The 15,344-nt window shown below is 44.5% G+C and overlaps 1 protein-coding gene across 2 annotated transcripts; it reads left to right on the top strand.

Moving 5' to 3' along the window:
* The first annotated feature begins 645 nt into the window (after positions 1–645).
* Positions 646–14,709, top strand: LOC120678593 (auxin-induced in root cultures protein 12-like). Of its 2 annotated transcripts, XM_039959846.1 has the most exons (3): positions 646–1,619; positions 1,716–1,797; positions 14,592–14,709. In XM_039959846.1, the coding sequence occupies exons 1-2, from the start codon at positions 868–870 to the stop codon at positions 1,720–1,722; spliced, it is 759 nt and encodes a 252-aa protein (XP_039815780.1). In that variant the 5' UTR covers positions 646–867; the 3' UTR covers positions 1,723–1,797; positions 14,592–14,709. The 2 variants fall into 2 exon arrangements, with proteins under 2 accessions (XP_039815780.1, XP_039815779.1); XM_039959845.1 differs by having other exon boundaries at positions 646–1,797.
* Positions 14,710–15,344: the final 635 nt, after the last annotated feature.

The following is a 15,344-nucleotide window of genomic DNA, read 5'->3' as shown; positions in this document are numbered from 1 at the left end:
GATACACAATTCTATAAAATATATTGTCCAAACTCGACTTCGTTTGTGAGATATAAAAATAACAAATTTCAAACCAGAAAGCTGTCCAGATGGTTTGTTAAAAATTTGTTATTACTTAATGCCGTTACCAATCATCACCCCTTACGCCTACTCCCGCTACGCTCACAGTCAATATTGGTACGGGGTGTCATGTGAAGACCATTACGTTCAATTAGAAAATGGTAACAAACAGCTATAAAAGACCTTTGCTGGGGAACGTATCTACTGCAAATCACAATTTTTGTGAAAACTCGTGTAAATCACGGCAAAAAAATTCATCTAAATTCACCAAAAAATCACACATGTAGATGATATGATGATACACAATCTTATAAAATATCTTGTTCAAACTTGAATTCGTCTGAGATATAATTTTCTGGCTTGAAATTTGTTATTTTTATATCTCACAAAAAAAGTCGAGTTTGGACAAGATATTTCACAGGATTGTGTATCATCATATCATCTACATGTTTGATTTTTTTAATGAATTTAGACGACTTTTTTTGCCGTGGTTTGCACGGATTTTCACGAAGTTGTGGTTTCTACCATAATATATCCATATAGAAGCAACGCACGCCATGTTTGCTAGGTGTTCCACTGCAAAGAACCAACAAACATCATGTGTCGTCCTCTTTTTAGCTTTGTGTTCACGCGAGTGTCGATGTCTATTCCATGGAAATTTGGCTGTCTCCTCGATAAATGTTGAATTTGGACGTTGGAAGCTGCCACTGATGCGATCCAGTCCACAAGTACTCGTCTTCCACTCTTTTCCGTCAGCAGAGCGTTATTACTCCCTAATCCAATCGTACTATTCATCCACTTTTGTAAATGGCTTCAACGGCGCCCCACGGGCTGGCGCTGCTTGTGCTCGTCGCGGCCCTGCCGGCGGCCATGTCCTCGTGCGCCGGCGAGGACTTCCCATCAGGGAGGAGCTACGTGACGTGCGAGGACCTTCCCTACCTAGGCGCGTCGCTGCACTGGACCTACGACGCGTCCGGGCCCTCGCTGTCGCTGGCGTTCGTGGCCGCGCCGGCGGCGCCCGGCGGGTGGGTGGCGTGGGGCATCAACCCCACCGGCAGCGGCATGGTGGGCTCGCAGGCGCTCGTGGCGTTCGCGGGCGGCGCCGCCAACTCATCCGCGCCGGCCGCCGTCAGGACCTACAACATCACCGGATACTCACCCCTCGGCGACGCCTCGACGCCCATCGCGTTCCCGGCCACCGGCCTCGCCGCCGACGTGGGCGACGGCGGCAAGGTCCGGCTGTACGCGACGCTGCGGCTGGGCAAGGGGTTGAAGAAGGTGGTGAACCACGTGTGGCAGGTCGGGTCCTCCGTGACCAGGGGGGCTCCCGACATGCACGCCATGGACGCCGACAATCTCGCTGCCAAGGGTAAGCTCGTCCTCACCGACGGGGCCGCAGCGAGCGCTCCAGCGCCCGCCGGCGGCTCGTCCAGCTCTGGTGACGGTAGCGGCGACGGGTCGTCGTTAAGGCGGCCGATCTCACCGGCGGCACACACTGCCAGGGTCTCGGTGCCGGAAGTCGTCGTACTGGCGGTCCTTGGCTTCTTGACGATGGCATGGAAGGACAGATGGTGCTGTAAACCATGTCATTCATTTTTTTGTGTGTATTTCATTGTCTTCAATTCTTCATTGATTTCGAGTTTGCCATTTTTCAGGCTATGATGAACAGAAAAACCTAGAAAACACTGCTATACTCTGTTTTGGAATGACATAGGTAGTTGATCAATATCGTTTAGTGTTCACTACTACAGAATAGGTCTTTGTTCCAGGCCATTTGTCCCGACAGCCTTTGAGCCCGGGACAACAGATGGCTTTTGTCCTGGGTCCAACGGCTAGCTGAAAGTGATCGGGTGCTCTAGCCTAAGAGGGGGAGGGGGTGAATTAGGCACTAATAAAAACTTAGATCTATGGCTCCAACTAGTTTGCACAAAACTTAAACTAAAACATGCTATCTAGATGTGCAACTAGGTTATTCAAGTGTAAAACCCCTATCCCAAAAGAGTTTAGCAACCTATAGCCTTTCCTATCAAGAAACTATTCTATGAAAGTAAAGGCACACAAATTGCTAGTATGAAATGCGGAAGCTTAAAGAGCGGGATAGGAGATAGCAAACTCTTGACACGGGTGTTTATCCCGTGGTTCGGTTAGCCGCAAAGGCACACCTACATCCACGTTGTTGTAGCACTCACTAAGAGTATTGCTACTCGGCCACCAAGTCTCTTCCGTGAACACAATCACGGTCACCTTGGCCCCCGGGTTCCACTAAGGAGCTTCTCCACAAAGGATGGGGGTCTCCACGTCCCCCGCACAAAGATGTCGTCGCCGCTCCACACCAAGTCGGAGGGTCGATGACGTTGCCGGCGAGCTTCACGCTCCAAGGTGCCGGCGCACCAAGCTCTTGTTTTGGTTCGCTAATGAACCACAGCACAAAGGCTCTAAGCCTTGCAAACTCACTCACTAAGAGCTAATCCTTTACACAACACTCTCAAAGTGTGCTAAGGGCTAAGGATATGATCTTGATGCTTTTGTATGGCTTGGAGATATCCTTGGGTGTGTGTGGGATGTCCAGCAACTCCAGCAAGCTTCAAATGGCCGGGGTGAGGTGTATATATAGGCCACCAAGTCTTGTAGCCGTTGCTCCAACGGTTAGCTGAAAATCTGCATACCACCGGAAGAACCGATGCCTCTTGGCGGGGTAGCGTCGGTTCATCCGGTCACTCATAACACGAAGTAGCCGTTGGACTCCTGTCGGCTGACGCAGAGACCACCGGTTGAACCGATGCTTTGCACCGATGCCTCACCGGTTCAACCGGTGCTGAAGGAATCTTCTCCTGGACGCTGACGTCATTACACCGGTGGTATGCACCGATGCCCCGTCGGTTGAACCGGTGCTGAAGAAACTTCTCCTGGGCACTTGACATCGTCTCTGGTACAAAGAACGGCCAATGCACCGATGCCCTTTCTTGGACCGTCGGTTCAACCGGTGCCTCTAGGCTGACTTGGCTTCGATTTCCTCCTGCACCAAACATCATAGCGTCGGTTCTTCCGACAAGCGTCGGATGCACCGGTGCCCCTGGCGTCGGTTCTTCCGGTGCTCCTGTCGGTTCTACCGGGTTGCTGAACCCCCGTAGGGGCTGCCCTTCGGGCCTTGCTACGCCTATTTTCTCTTTCTCTTTGTCATCACTTGAACCTAAAAGCCTGAGAATGATCATCTTAACAATCATATTAGTCCAAGTGTTGTGTTGTCATTCGATCACCAAAATCACTCGAAATGGCATAAATGGTGCCATGTTCGTTACACTAGCCGGGCCAGCGGGGGGAGAGGGGCCTTTTGTCCCGGTTGGAGCCCCCCTTTTGTCCCGGTTGGTGTCTCCAACCGGGACAAAAGGCCTTGGCCCCCTTATCCCCTTCCCTCTCCCCCGCCCGAGCCATTCAACTCACTTGTTCTTGCTGTTCTTGGCTCGGGAGAGAGGAGTTCTTACTCATTTCTTCACCATATTTGTGAAGATCTTTGATTCCCCATCCATCCATAGCCGCTAAAGATTTGGCACTTGTTTTTCTCTTCTTCCTTGGCTTGTATAGCTCATTTCATGCTTTAGAAATAGAGAAAATGTGTAGCTAGCTCATTTCTTGGACATTTAGCTAGATTGCATATGTAGGTGTGATTTTCTTTTAGATTTAGATGAGTATGTGGATAGTAGAAATTTTTAGAATGAGTGTAGACACTTCATGTGATGTACTTGTATATATGATCATATTGTGGATAGTTGATTTTTGTATTCATGAATGAATTAATGAAATGCGTATATTAGAATTTTTTGTATTATGAATGGATTATTTTGACACTCTAGTGATGTATTTATTCAGGCTCACATTGAAACCATCTAGAAGCTAAAAAAAATCTTTATTTCGAAACAAGTATACGTCGTTAATCTCCATCCAACGGTGATGGCACTACCTTTCGGGGATACACGATGTGCTATAAGGACGTCGCGAATCAGTTGGTCGCATCACCAGCACTTCCGATTGATAAGAAGACAGCATTTGACGCAGTCAGCATGGCCGTTGTTGTACTGAGAGCATATCAACGAGCACGCTGCCAGTGCCAAGTGCTGTGCCTATTAATCGTAAATGTTGGTGCTGCGACTGGCCGATTGGTGACATCCTTGTATCGCACCGTGTCCCCCAAAAGACAGTGTCATCACCGCAGGGTTGAGGTTACTGATATATACATTTTCAGAAATAAAGGTTTATTTTTCTTTTAGAGGGTTTCTGGATATTGAAAAGAATGTACTCCTGGAACTGAACGGTGTCAAAGTAATTAGAAGAAATAGAGATTTCTTTCAATTAATTAGAGATTTCTTAAGGATTAATGATACATTTCATCTTTTTTTATGATTTCATTGTTATTTGCAAGAGTTATTAATCTATCATTGTAATTGTAATAGTAAATAATTTTTGCATTGTAAAGGTAACAATTTATAATTTTGTGGAAAATAAAGGTATTTTTCAGTAAAATATGGCTTCAGCAGCTGGAGGGAGTGGCGCTGGTGGGGGTGATCGTTTTCCTTCTGGAGAGAAGGGCACAACTCGAGTAGGTCGTCGGTCCAAAAAACCTAGTGCTTTTCATAGGGCAGCGCCCCGTTATTTGGAAAAAGAATATAGAGAATGCATGGCAAGGGGCGAGGAACCACCGTTTGATCTTGAGGATTTATTGCGGCGTTATGGTTCGTCACCACCAAACTCGGAGGTTTCAGCTCCGCCATCTTCTTCTGCGCCAGCAAGAAATCCGTTAGAGCATTCTGCATTCCAATGCACGGACGGTTGAAAACCTATGTATTGTTGTCTGAATTTTTAAGTTTCATGTATAGTATTCCTTTGTTAAGTTCTGTAAAGGATTAAGTACTCCTTTTAATTAATCAAGATGTATGATGGATATTGCATATCTTTTAATTATTCATGTTATGTTACATTTAGTTTAATTTAGGTTTGATATATTTTATTTATTCGATACGTGTAAAGAATTCAAATCGATTTATTTAAAATGCAGATGGACCGTCAATTGATGTACAATGCTGACCGACGTTCGAAAGAATTCATTGATGGCCTGCATTATTTTTTGTCTGTGGCTGAGGCAAACAAGCAGAATGGTTTTATGTGCTGCCCTGTATTCATTCCAACAATAACAAGGATTACTCATATTCAAGAATCCTAGACAGCCACATTTTCGCAAATGATTTCATGGAGAAGTATGTTTGTTGGACGAAGCACGGAGAACAGGGGGTTACCATGGAAGACAATGAAGAATAAGATTTTGGCGACCACTTTCCCGGGAATGCTGGAATCGGTGCATTCGATGACGATATTCCCATGGAAGAGCCCGAAGTAGATGTAGCAGAAAATGATCACAACGATGATCTGGGGCAGCCATTGCACAATGTGCAGGCAGACTATGAGAGTGAAACGGAGAGGTTGAAGTTCCAGAAGTTGTTAGAGGACCACCATAAGTTGTTGTACCCAGATTGTCAAAATGGATTGAAGAAACTTGGCACCACCTTGGAGTTGCTACAATGGAAGACGACAAATGGTGTATCTGACAAGGGATTTGGTGAATTACTCAAACTTGTTAAAAAATGCTTCCTAAGGACAACGAATTGCCAGCCACAACGTATGAAGCCAAACAACTTGTTTGCCCTTTAGGATTGGAAGTGCAAAAGATACATGCATGCCCCAACGACTGCATCCTCTACCGAGGCAAGTACGAGAATTTCGATGCATGTCCCGTATGCAGTGCATTGCATTACAAGATTAGAAAAGATGATCCTGGAGATGTCGAGGGGGAGCCTCCCCGGAAGAGAGTTCATGCGAAGGTCATGTGGTATTCGCCTATAATACCGCGTTTGAAGCGTCTATTTAGAAATAAAGATAATGCTAAGTTGATGCGATGGCACAAAGAGGAACGCAAGAAAGATTCGATGTTGAGACACCCCGCTGATGGGTCGCAGTGGAGAAAAATAGATAGAACGTACCCTGAATTTGATTTGGATGCGAGAAACATAAGGTTCGGTTTGAGTACGGATGACATGAATCCTTTTGGTGAGATGAGCAGTGGTCATAGCACTTGGCCTGTGACTCTTTGTATGTACAATCTTCCACCATGACTCTGCATGAAACAAAAGTTCATCATGATGCCAGTACTTATCCCGGGTCCAAAGCAGCCCGGAAATGACATTGATGTCTATCTAAGACCATTGGTCGCAGAACTCTTATTGCTCTGGGGCGATGAAGGTGTACGGATGTGGGACGAATACAAATAGGAAAACTTCAACCTACGAGCATTATTGTTCGTAACGATCAATGACTGGCCTGCTCTTAGTAACTTGTCAGGATATTCGAACAAGGGATACAAAATCATGCACACACTGTTTAGATGATACCAATAATATATGGTTGACTCACTGTAAGAAGGTTGTATACATGGGTCATCGTCGGTTTCTTCCCATCAGCCATGCGGTACGAAAGAAGGGCAAGCATTTCAAAGGCCAAGCGGACCACCAAACAAGACCGATGCACCGCAGTGGTAAAGACGTCTTCAACATGGTAAAAGATCTAGAAGTTATTTTTGGAAAGGGATCTGGTAGCCAACCTGTTCCGAATGAAAACGGAATGGCGCCCATGTGAAAGAAGAAATCTATATTTTGGGAGCTACCATATTGGGAAGTCTTAGATGTTCATCATGCAATTGATGTGATGCACCTCACGAAGAATTTTTGTGTCAACCTGATAGCATTCTTGGGAGTGTACGGAAAGACAAAAGATACAGTAGAAGCACGTCAAGAATTGCAACGTATGGAAGAACGAGATGCCTTACATCCACAACAGCGAGATAATGGACGACAATACTTAAGTCCTGCCAGCTATACTCTTAAATTTGGCAGAGAAGAAATTTACAAATCTCAAGTCCCATGACTGCCATGTGCTTATAAACGAACTTCTTTCGGTTGTGCTGCGGGGGATTCTGCCTGATAACGTCCGGTTAACCATCATGAAGATATGTGCCTTCCTCAACGCAGTTTCTCAGAAGATAATTGACCCGGAGAATTTGATAAAGCTGCAAAACGATGTGGTGCAATGTCTTGTTGGCTTTGAGCTGATATTTCCACCATTATTCTTCAACATCATGACACATCTTCTAGTGCACCTTGTGAAAGAGATTGATATCCTCAGACCAGTATTTCTACACAACATGTTCCCATTCGAAAGGTTCATCGGGGTACTCAAGAAATGTGTTCGTAATCGAGCTCGTCCAGAAGGAAGCATCGCCAGTGCCTACGGAACTGAGGAGGTCATTGACTTTTGTGTTGACTTTATTGATGACCTTAAACCTATTGGAGTCCCTGAATCGCGATATGAGGGGAGACTAACTGGAAAGGGTACATTAGGAAAGAAATCTTATGTCTGCACAGATGATTTCTCATTCAAGAAAGCGCATTATACGGTTCTTCAACAATCATCCTTGGTTGACCCATATATCGAGGAACACAAGAAAATTCTGCTCTCCAACTTCCCGAAAAAGTCTAAGGCATGGATTACACGTGAGCACATGAACACTTTCTGCAGCTAGTTGCGGAAGCATCTATTGCATAACATGGATATAAGTGAACAACTGTTTTTATTGGCTAGGGGACCATCTTAGAATATCTTAACATACAAAGGGTACGAGATAAATGGAAACACATTTTATACGATAGCCCAAGATAAAAAGAGTACCAACCAAAACAGCGGTGTTCGTATGGATGCCACAGACAATAATGGAAAAAAAGACACATATTACGGCTACATTGAAGAGATATGGGAGCTGGATTATGGTCCCAATTTCAAGGTGCCTCTATTTCGTTGCCAATGGGTTAAGCTATCTGGAGGAGGGGTAACAAAAGATGAGTATGAGATGACAATAGTTGATCTCAACAATCTTTGGTATAGAGACGAGCCATTTATCCTAGCTCAGGATGTCGCTCAGGTTTTCTACATTAAGGACATGTCCAGCAAGGGAAAGAAGGGGATAAACAAGCAAAATAATAAGCCTAAGCGACACATAGTTCTATCAGGAAAGAGAAACATCGTTGGAGTGGAGGGCAAGACAGACTTATTAGAAGAATATAATAATTTTGTTGCCATTCCACCTTTCGAAATAAATGCTGATCCATGCATCCTGCTAGCCAATGATGATGCTCCATACTTGCGCCGTGATCATAATCAAGGGACATTTGTGAAGAGAAAGTCTGTTACCGCTAATCCTTCATGTACTTGAATCATTTTTATATTATTGTATAAAAACGTAATCGCAATTCGAATACTTTTATTATATATGTACTTTATGTGTTATATATATCATTTTTTATATTTTTCACTTAATTACCAGACTCAATTATAATTTTCATTCAATAATGGATTACTGAACTAATTTTATTTATTTCATGAAATTACATTCACATTAACACACTATACTCTCTCACTAACACACACTATCTCTCAAACTCACACACTACTCATTAATATCATGAAATTACTTAATTTTATGTAAAATTCACTTTTTAAACGTTAATATCGTGATAGAATCCACTTTCTATTGAAAAGCAACAGTTTGATAAAATTTGTTCACCTAATATATTTTTGCATGGTCAAAATAACAAATATGATTTCAAAAAAAATTAGATATTTCGTTGACCCAATCACTTGAATGAAAATTAATTATTTTTTTGCGTGTATCAGGTTTATATAGAGATAAGAAATTTTGTTCCATAATTTTTGGAATCAAAATTTATTAACTGAATTAACAAATGAAAGCCTATTTTAAAAGACAAGTAAAAAGAAACAAAAACAAACATAAGATTTGGCGGGAATAAGGGAAAACAGGCCCCTTTTGTCCCGGGTGGTAGATCCACCCAGAAATAAAGGTGGGCCGCGAGCTGGGAATTTTCCCGGCCCGCCCAAAAATACCTTTTGTTCCGGGTGGAGCCATGACCCGGGACAAAAGGGGGGGTCTTTTGTCCCGGGACAAAAGGCCCCCCCTTTTGTCCCGGGTCGTGGCTCCACCCGGGACAAAAAGGCCCCCACCCCTATATCTCCCTTCTTCCTCCCCCTTCCCCAACACTTGGTGGTTTTCTTGATCTGCGTCGCGCCGCCGTCGTCCCCTGCTCCCACCGCGCCTCTTGCTCGCCGCCGCCGCCGTCCCCGAGCGCCGCCGACCTTCGCCGCCCGAGCTCCGCTACCCCATCGCGCCGTCGGTGCCGAGCTCCGTCGTCCCCGAGCGCCGTCGACGTCCCCCATAGTCCCCCACGAGCGCCGCGCGCCCGAGCTCGATCCGCCACCCGAGTGCCGTCGGGCCGCATCCACGCCGCCGTTCCGCCCCTTTGCAGTCGCCGGCGAGATTCGCCGCCATGTCCTCCACCCTGTGCGTGCCTCCCTTGGCCCGCTCCGGCCCCGCCTCCGTCACGCCGGCCGTCGTGTGCCTCGACGCCACCGCCCCTGCCCCTGCGCGCCACCGGCTACGCCTCGACGTCGCTGCGCCGCCGCCTTGACGCCGACGCCGCGCCGTCGTCCTTGTCCCCGGCGTGGTATGGGCCGGCCGCCGGCCATTTCTTTTTTTCTTTTACTATAGAATTATATATATATTATTTGTTTCTATTAGTAAATATTAACTACAATTTAATTATAGAGATATTTTTGTTGAATTTAATTAAGGTATAAGGTTTCCATTATTTGATATTATCTAGAATTTAGTTATTAGATATAGTGAGAATTATGGAGAATTTAGAGAGAAATAGAGAAGGAAATGCTTTTAATTGTTTAAACAGAGAGTGTATAATGTATTTATTATTTAATTATGTCATTCAAAGACTTTAATTATCTTGTATTCATTATTTACATATGTCATTCATAGACTTTATTTTATCATGTATTTATTATTTAATTATGTCATTCAAAGACTTTAATTACATGTATTCTTTATTCTTAATTGAAAGGTGTCATTTATATTACTTCTTTATATTCACCGACGCTCTCTCCTTCTCACCGACGCTCGCTCACTCACTCACATACACACACACACTCACTCGGTCGCTCACTCATTCAATACTCAAACCGTTACCGAACGTAGACCCCTTCTCGTTACCGCTTGGAAATGGTTAGAGTATTTGCCATCTAAACGTCCATGTAAACATAGTCCGATCCAAACGTAGTCCCCTTCTCGACCTCGTCCATGTAAATGAATTTTGATCCAATCCTCGCAAATATGTACATTTTTTAGAGAATTTTTTTAAGGGTTTTATTTATATTTATATTTTAGTTACGATGGACCCAAAACACATAGACGCGGAGGACGAACAGTTCCTGTTGAATATGATCGGCGAAGGTCAAGGAGATGTCCCTGAACAAGCTGATGATGGCAGCAATACCGACATATATTTGAATATGTCCGGTGATACAATTGAGCCACCATCTATTCAGGATGACGCTGCTGGTGAACAAAGTGCTAATGTACATATCACAACTATACTTATTTGTAGTGAAAATCATATTTTCATCTGAATCTATATGAATACTATGAATGTTTTTTTATAGCCATCTGGATCATCGTCGCAGCAGAAAAAGACGAAGCGAGGCCCAACAAAAAAACTGGAAGGGCGGTTCATTATAACGGAAGTTGGTCCAAATGGCGAACCGATCGCTCCAGAAGTTGCCGCCAAAAAATTCATAAGACAATCCGGATGTATTGTCAGGGACCACATCCCGATCAGCTTCAAGCTCTGGAAAGCTTCCAATCCAAGCGAGGAACGGGATGCGGTACCCGAAAGAGAAAAAAGAATGGTGCTGGCGGGAGCCTAAGAAAAACTTCACGGTTCCAGCTGAATCCGAAGAGATACGCAAGTGCTGGACCCTGAGTAAGATGGCCGAACAGCTGCAATCATTCAAGAAAATTTTGACGAAGAAATATATCAAGACCGGGACCACACCCGTATTTACCGACGAGTTCGAAAAGCTCAGGGGTCACTGGGATGCATTTGTGGAATACAAGTCTTCAGAGCTTGGGCTTCAGAAGGTGTAGAAGGCCAAAGACAACGCCTCGAAGAAAGTGTACCATCACACTCTAGGCCAAGGAGGCTACAAGCTTGCAATACCCAAATGGGAGAAGATGGAGCAGGATCTGCTTGACAGAGGCATCCAACCTGCGACCATGAACTGTCCTGTATGGTCAAGGACCTGGTTTTATGGTCACGGGGGGGAGCTTGGACCCATTGACTGGTGACTGCATCTTTGGGCCAAACATCCAGCGAATAGCCCAAAGACTACAGGAGGCCATACAAGCAGCGGCCGAGGGAACATTCCAGCCGAATAGAGAGAGGAGCGAGCTGACTTACGCCCTTGGGAATCTAGAGCATCCGGTCCGCACAAGAGGCAAAGGCGTGGTTCCGTGGAAGTATGGGTTCAGGGATTACATTGAATCATATAGAAGCCGGCAAAGAAGAAAGAATGATGAGCGGGAGCACTTGCGAAGGCTAGAGGAACGGCTCATGTCACACGATCAAAGATTGGAGGAAGAGGTTCAATGCCAAGTGGCCATAGCAATGAGCCAACAACAACAAGCGCAAACGGTGCCTCCAGAGCCTAATGTCGCAGCCGATCATCTGTCTCAGCGGAAAAGCAGTTGCGCTTCCACAGACGTCGCCGAGCCAACGGGGATCCATGCCGCAGTTGAAGCGACGGCCCCGCAGCGATTTCCAGTGGATGAGATCACCCAATGGACACCTTGTGACCTACAGACTACCGTGAGGAACTTAATGTTCACTGTTGTGTACGGTACCGCCCTGCCAACCCAACCAGGCGATGTGTACCACGGGCAGCAAATTCCGCCAGGATACACAAGAGTTGGCGTGGAGCAGGTGTGCCAGGGTTGGGAGACGCTCGAGCTTGATATTCCTAGAGGAGATGGGGAGAGGACACTAGTAGAAGCCATTCATGGCTACATCCTATGGGATAAGTGCTACATTATCCTAAAGTCAGATGATCAAACACCAAGACCGGCATCTCAGTATGCCTCTCCAAGGCCGGCATCTCCGCAAAACTCTCCAAGGGCAGCACTGTCTCGGCAAGGTTCACCGGCACATTCTCCATTACCATCATCTCATGCGTCGATGAACACTCAAGCGTCACCGTCGCCTCTATGGTCACCCCCTCCGCCGCCTAAGAAGAAGCAGAAACGGCCGCCGGCAAAGAAGGTAGCTGCACCAGCTAAGCAGCCTCCAAATAAGAAGGAAAATGAGAAGAAAACCAATGAGGCTCCTATTAAACCCTGGGACATGAGCCTTGAAGAATGCGATCGGATAACTCAAGAAAGAGTTAAAGAGCACTTCAAGCCGAAGCCGAAGCCGGAGCCCGAGAAAGTGATAAATCCGATTGATTTGAAATTTTTTAAGGGAATGTGCGAAGCAAATAAGAGAAAATTCATTCCGAGAGACCCCCCTTCAGACTACGAACGCACAATTATCAAAACTACTGAGAAAAAGAAGAGACAATCAAAGTCGTCGTCGTCCGACGTTCCACAGCTCGGAGCCCAAAAGAAACAATCAATAGAGCCTCTCGTAGTGGGACAGACGACGCAAGAACAAGACTTTGTTACATTTTTGAAAGAATCAAACCTGACGGCGGCTCAGATTGCAGGGGGAGAAGATATTCCAAAGGCCGATGTGGTCGTCAAATGGACGTATGAGATCGGCAAATCTCTTGTACCCCCCGAAGTAGTGTCCATGCTTCCAACGCAAATGTATAAGCTGCACCAGCACTACATGCGTGCGATGGCCAATTGCATCTTCATGCAGGGCGCAAAGATTAAAGATGACGATTTCTTACGGCGGGAGGCCATTATATGGATAAACTGGGAAGAAATTTACCAACTATTCCATCAGGAGGCTCTCGACATCTCTATGGTCGGCTTGTGGGTTCTGTAAGTATTTTACTCTCCTTACGTATTATTTTGCATGATCTCAACATACTGATCTCTTGATTTATTCGGTATCATGTAGAATGGAGATACAAACTTGCAAGAGAAAGGGATACTCTCACCTCGGATTCATCGACCCAATTACTTGTAATTGGAGGATTCTACGCGACACTGCCAATGAGCTATACCAAAACTTGTTCAAGTATATAAGCGTTCACCACAACAAGCAAATGATATTGTTTCCTTACAACTTTGCGTGAGTGATTCCCTCCGTCTAACTCTTTCTATTCTGTAATCGAATTGTTTAAACCTTAACTACCAAAAACTGCCTCCATATAATCTTGCAGTGAACACTGGGTCCTAATTGTCATAATTCCCGAGAAGAGCCTACTCGTGGTTATGGACTCATTGAGGAGACCTCTAGAACAATACGAAAATCTTCTTAACATGATGAAAAAGTAATTCCACCACTGATGACCGATAATTTGAATCACTTTATTACTTGACTATAATTGTTCTAATCATGCACAGGATTTGGAAAGAATTCGCTAAAAATCATCCAGGCAAATTTGACAAGGAATTGAAGATCAAGACAGATTTTGCGGTACACACTTGGATGATTCGTTGCACGATTCATTAGTTTTATTATATATTCATGTAAATACCTGATAATTTCTTCTCTCTTAAAGTGTATGAGGCAGAAACAAGGCAATGTATTATGCGCATACTATGTATGCGAGAACATACATGGTCAGGTAGGTCCTCCAAAGGGCTGGACAGATTGGGAGGAGGAAGTAAGTAAAAGACTTATTAATATTTGAACTCGTATTTTAATTAGTCGAAATTAATTATCCGCTTTTTCCATAGGTCGAGGAGATGCGCGATAAACTCATACTGGAGGAAAAGATTATGGCGATTCAAGAACAATTGGCCAGATTTATTGTTGAGCAAGTCCTCGATCCAAAAGGTGAATTCTACTATGATGGACTATCTAATATTGACAATCGCAGCAAATATGATAATATACGCATATATATGTAATTAAGAACGAATATACCTATGTAAATATATATATATATGTGTGTGTGTCTATATATATAATATTGGTCCTAGACATTTTCATATGTAAAGGAATTAACATGTATAGATATGTGTATACATATATATAAGTGAATTAATTTATATATGAAAACTATTTAGGAAAAATATTATATAAGTAACTATATATATAATATATATATATATATGTATATATTAGTAGAGATCATACACACTGAATTCCAATACATAAATTTAATTGAAATACAAAAGTATAATTGAAATAGAAAAAGAATTGAGAAAAGAAAAACAGGAAAAAAATAGACATTTTGTCCTGGTTGGTTACCAACCGGGACAAAAGGTCATATTTTGTCCCGGTTGCCAGACCCGGGACAAAAGGGCACCCCTTTTGTCCCGGACTGGCGTTCCCGGTTGGGAAACTGGGACAACAGGAGTTTCCCAACCGGGACAAATCAACGTTTTTGTGGTAGTGGTTGTTTCTTCTTGTTTATCTTTGTCACATAAAGATGACTTTAGTTTCTGAACCAGCACGAGTGCTGGGGTCATTATGAGCATCCCATAGTGAAATCTTGAGGTGATCATTACTTGCAGCATGCCTCTCCCTTTCTGGTCCCTAACATATGATTTTCAACTGTCCCACTCAATGACCTCAAAAAAAAAGTTCCTAAAAAATAGGAGAGAAAGAGTAGCGGCGATCATCCGTTTCTCGATCAGGGTCCCGAGCCCGGGCCATTGATCGACGCCTAGCATGCACTAGTGCTGTTGATTATGCATAGAAGATGCACGATTTGCCCAAAGCAGTAGCTGGACCGGATGAGCAGGTGGTGGCGGTCATCATCAAGGTTCAGTGATTGTGGCATGATCTTGGCAACTTCGGCAGGGGGGACGCCAAGTAATTTCTTCCATTCGTCATTGGCGCAGCAAGTTGCTGTGACAAGGTGGTGGTGACCACGACCACAGCGGACCCAGGGAGTCAACCTGTGGCTTAGCAGACAGCCGTGCAAAGGGGACCAATTCGGCCTCACCGTGCTATCTTGGGCACGGATCAGGCAGCAGAAATAAATAAAGATCATGGTCGTCATTGTAAACATGCACGACATGGAACTGCTAATACAGACTCCGTCTTTTTTTGTTTGTTTCATCATGTAATTCGTTGCGAGAATCTGGGCCAAGTTTCCATGCGTGTGGGAATTTTTTTTTATCATTGTCACTTCTGGACTTCTGC

Source organism: Panicum virgatum, chromosome 6N (assembly GCF_016808335.1).
Source record: "Panicum virgatum strain AP13 chromosome 6N, P.virgatum_v5, whole genome shotgun sequence".
Taxonomy (NCBI): Eukaryota; Viridiplantae; Streptophyta; class Magnoliopsida; order Poales; family Poaceae; genus Panicum; species Panicum virgatum.
This window is presented reverse-complemented; position numbering and strand designations above follow the sequence as displayed.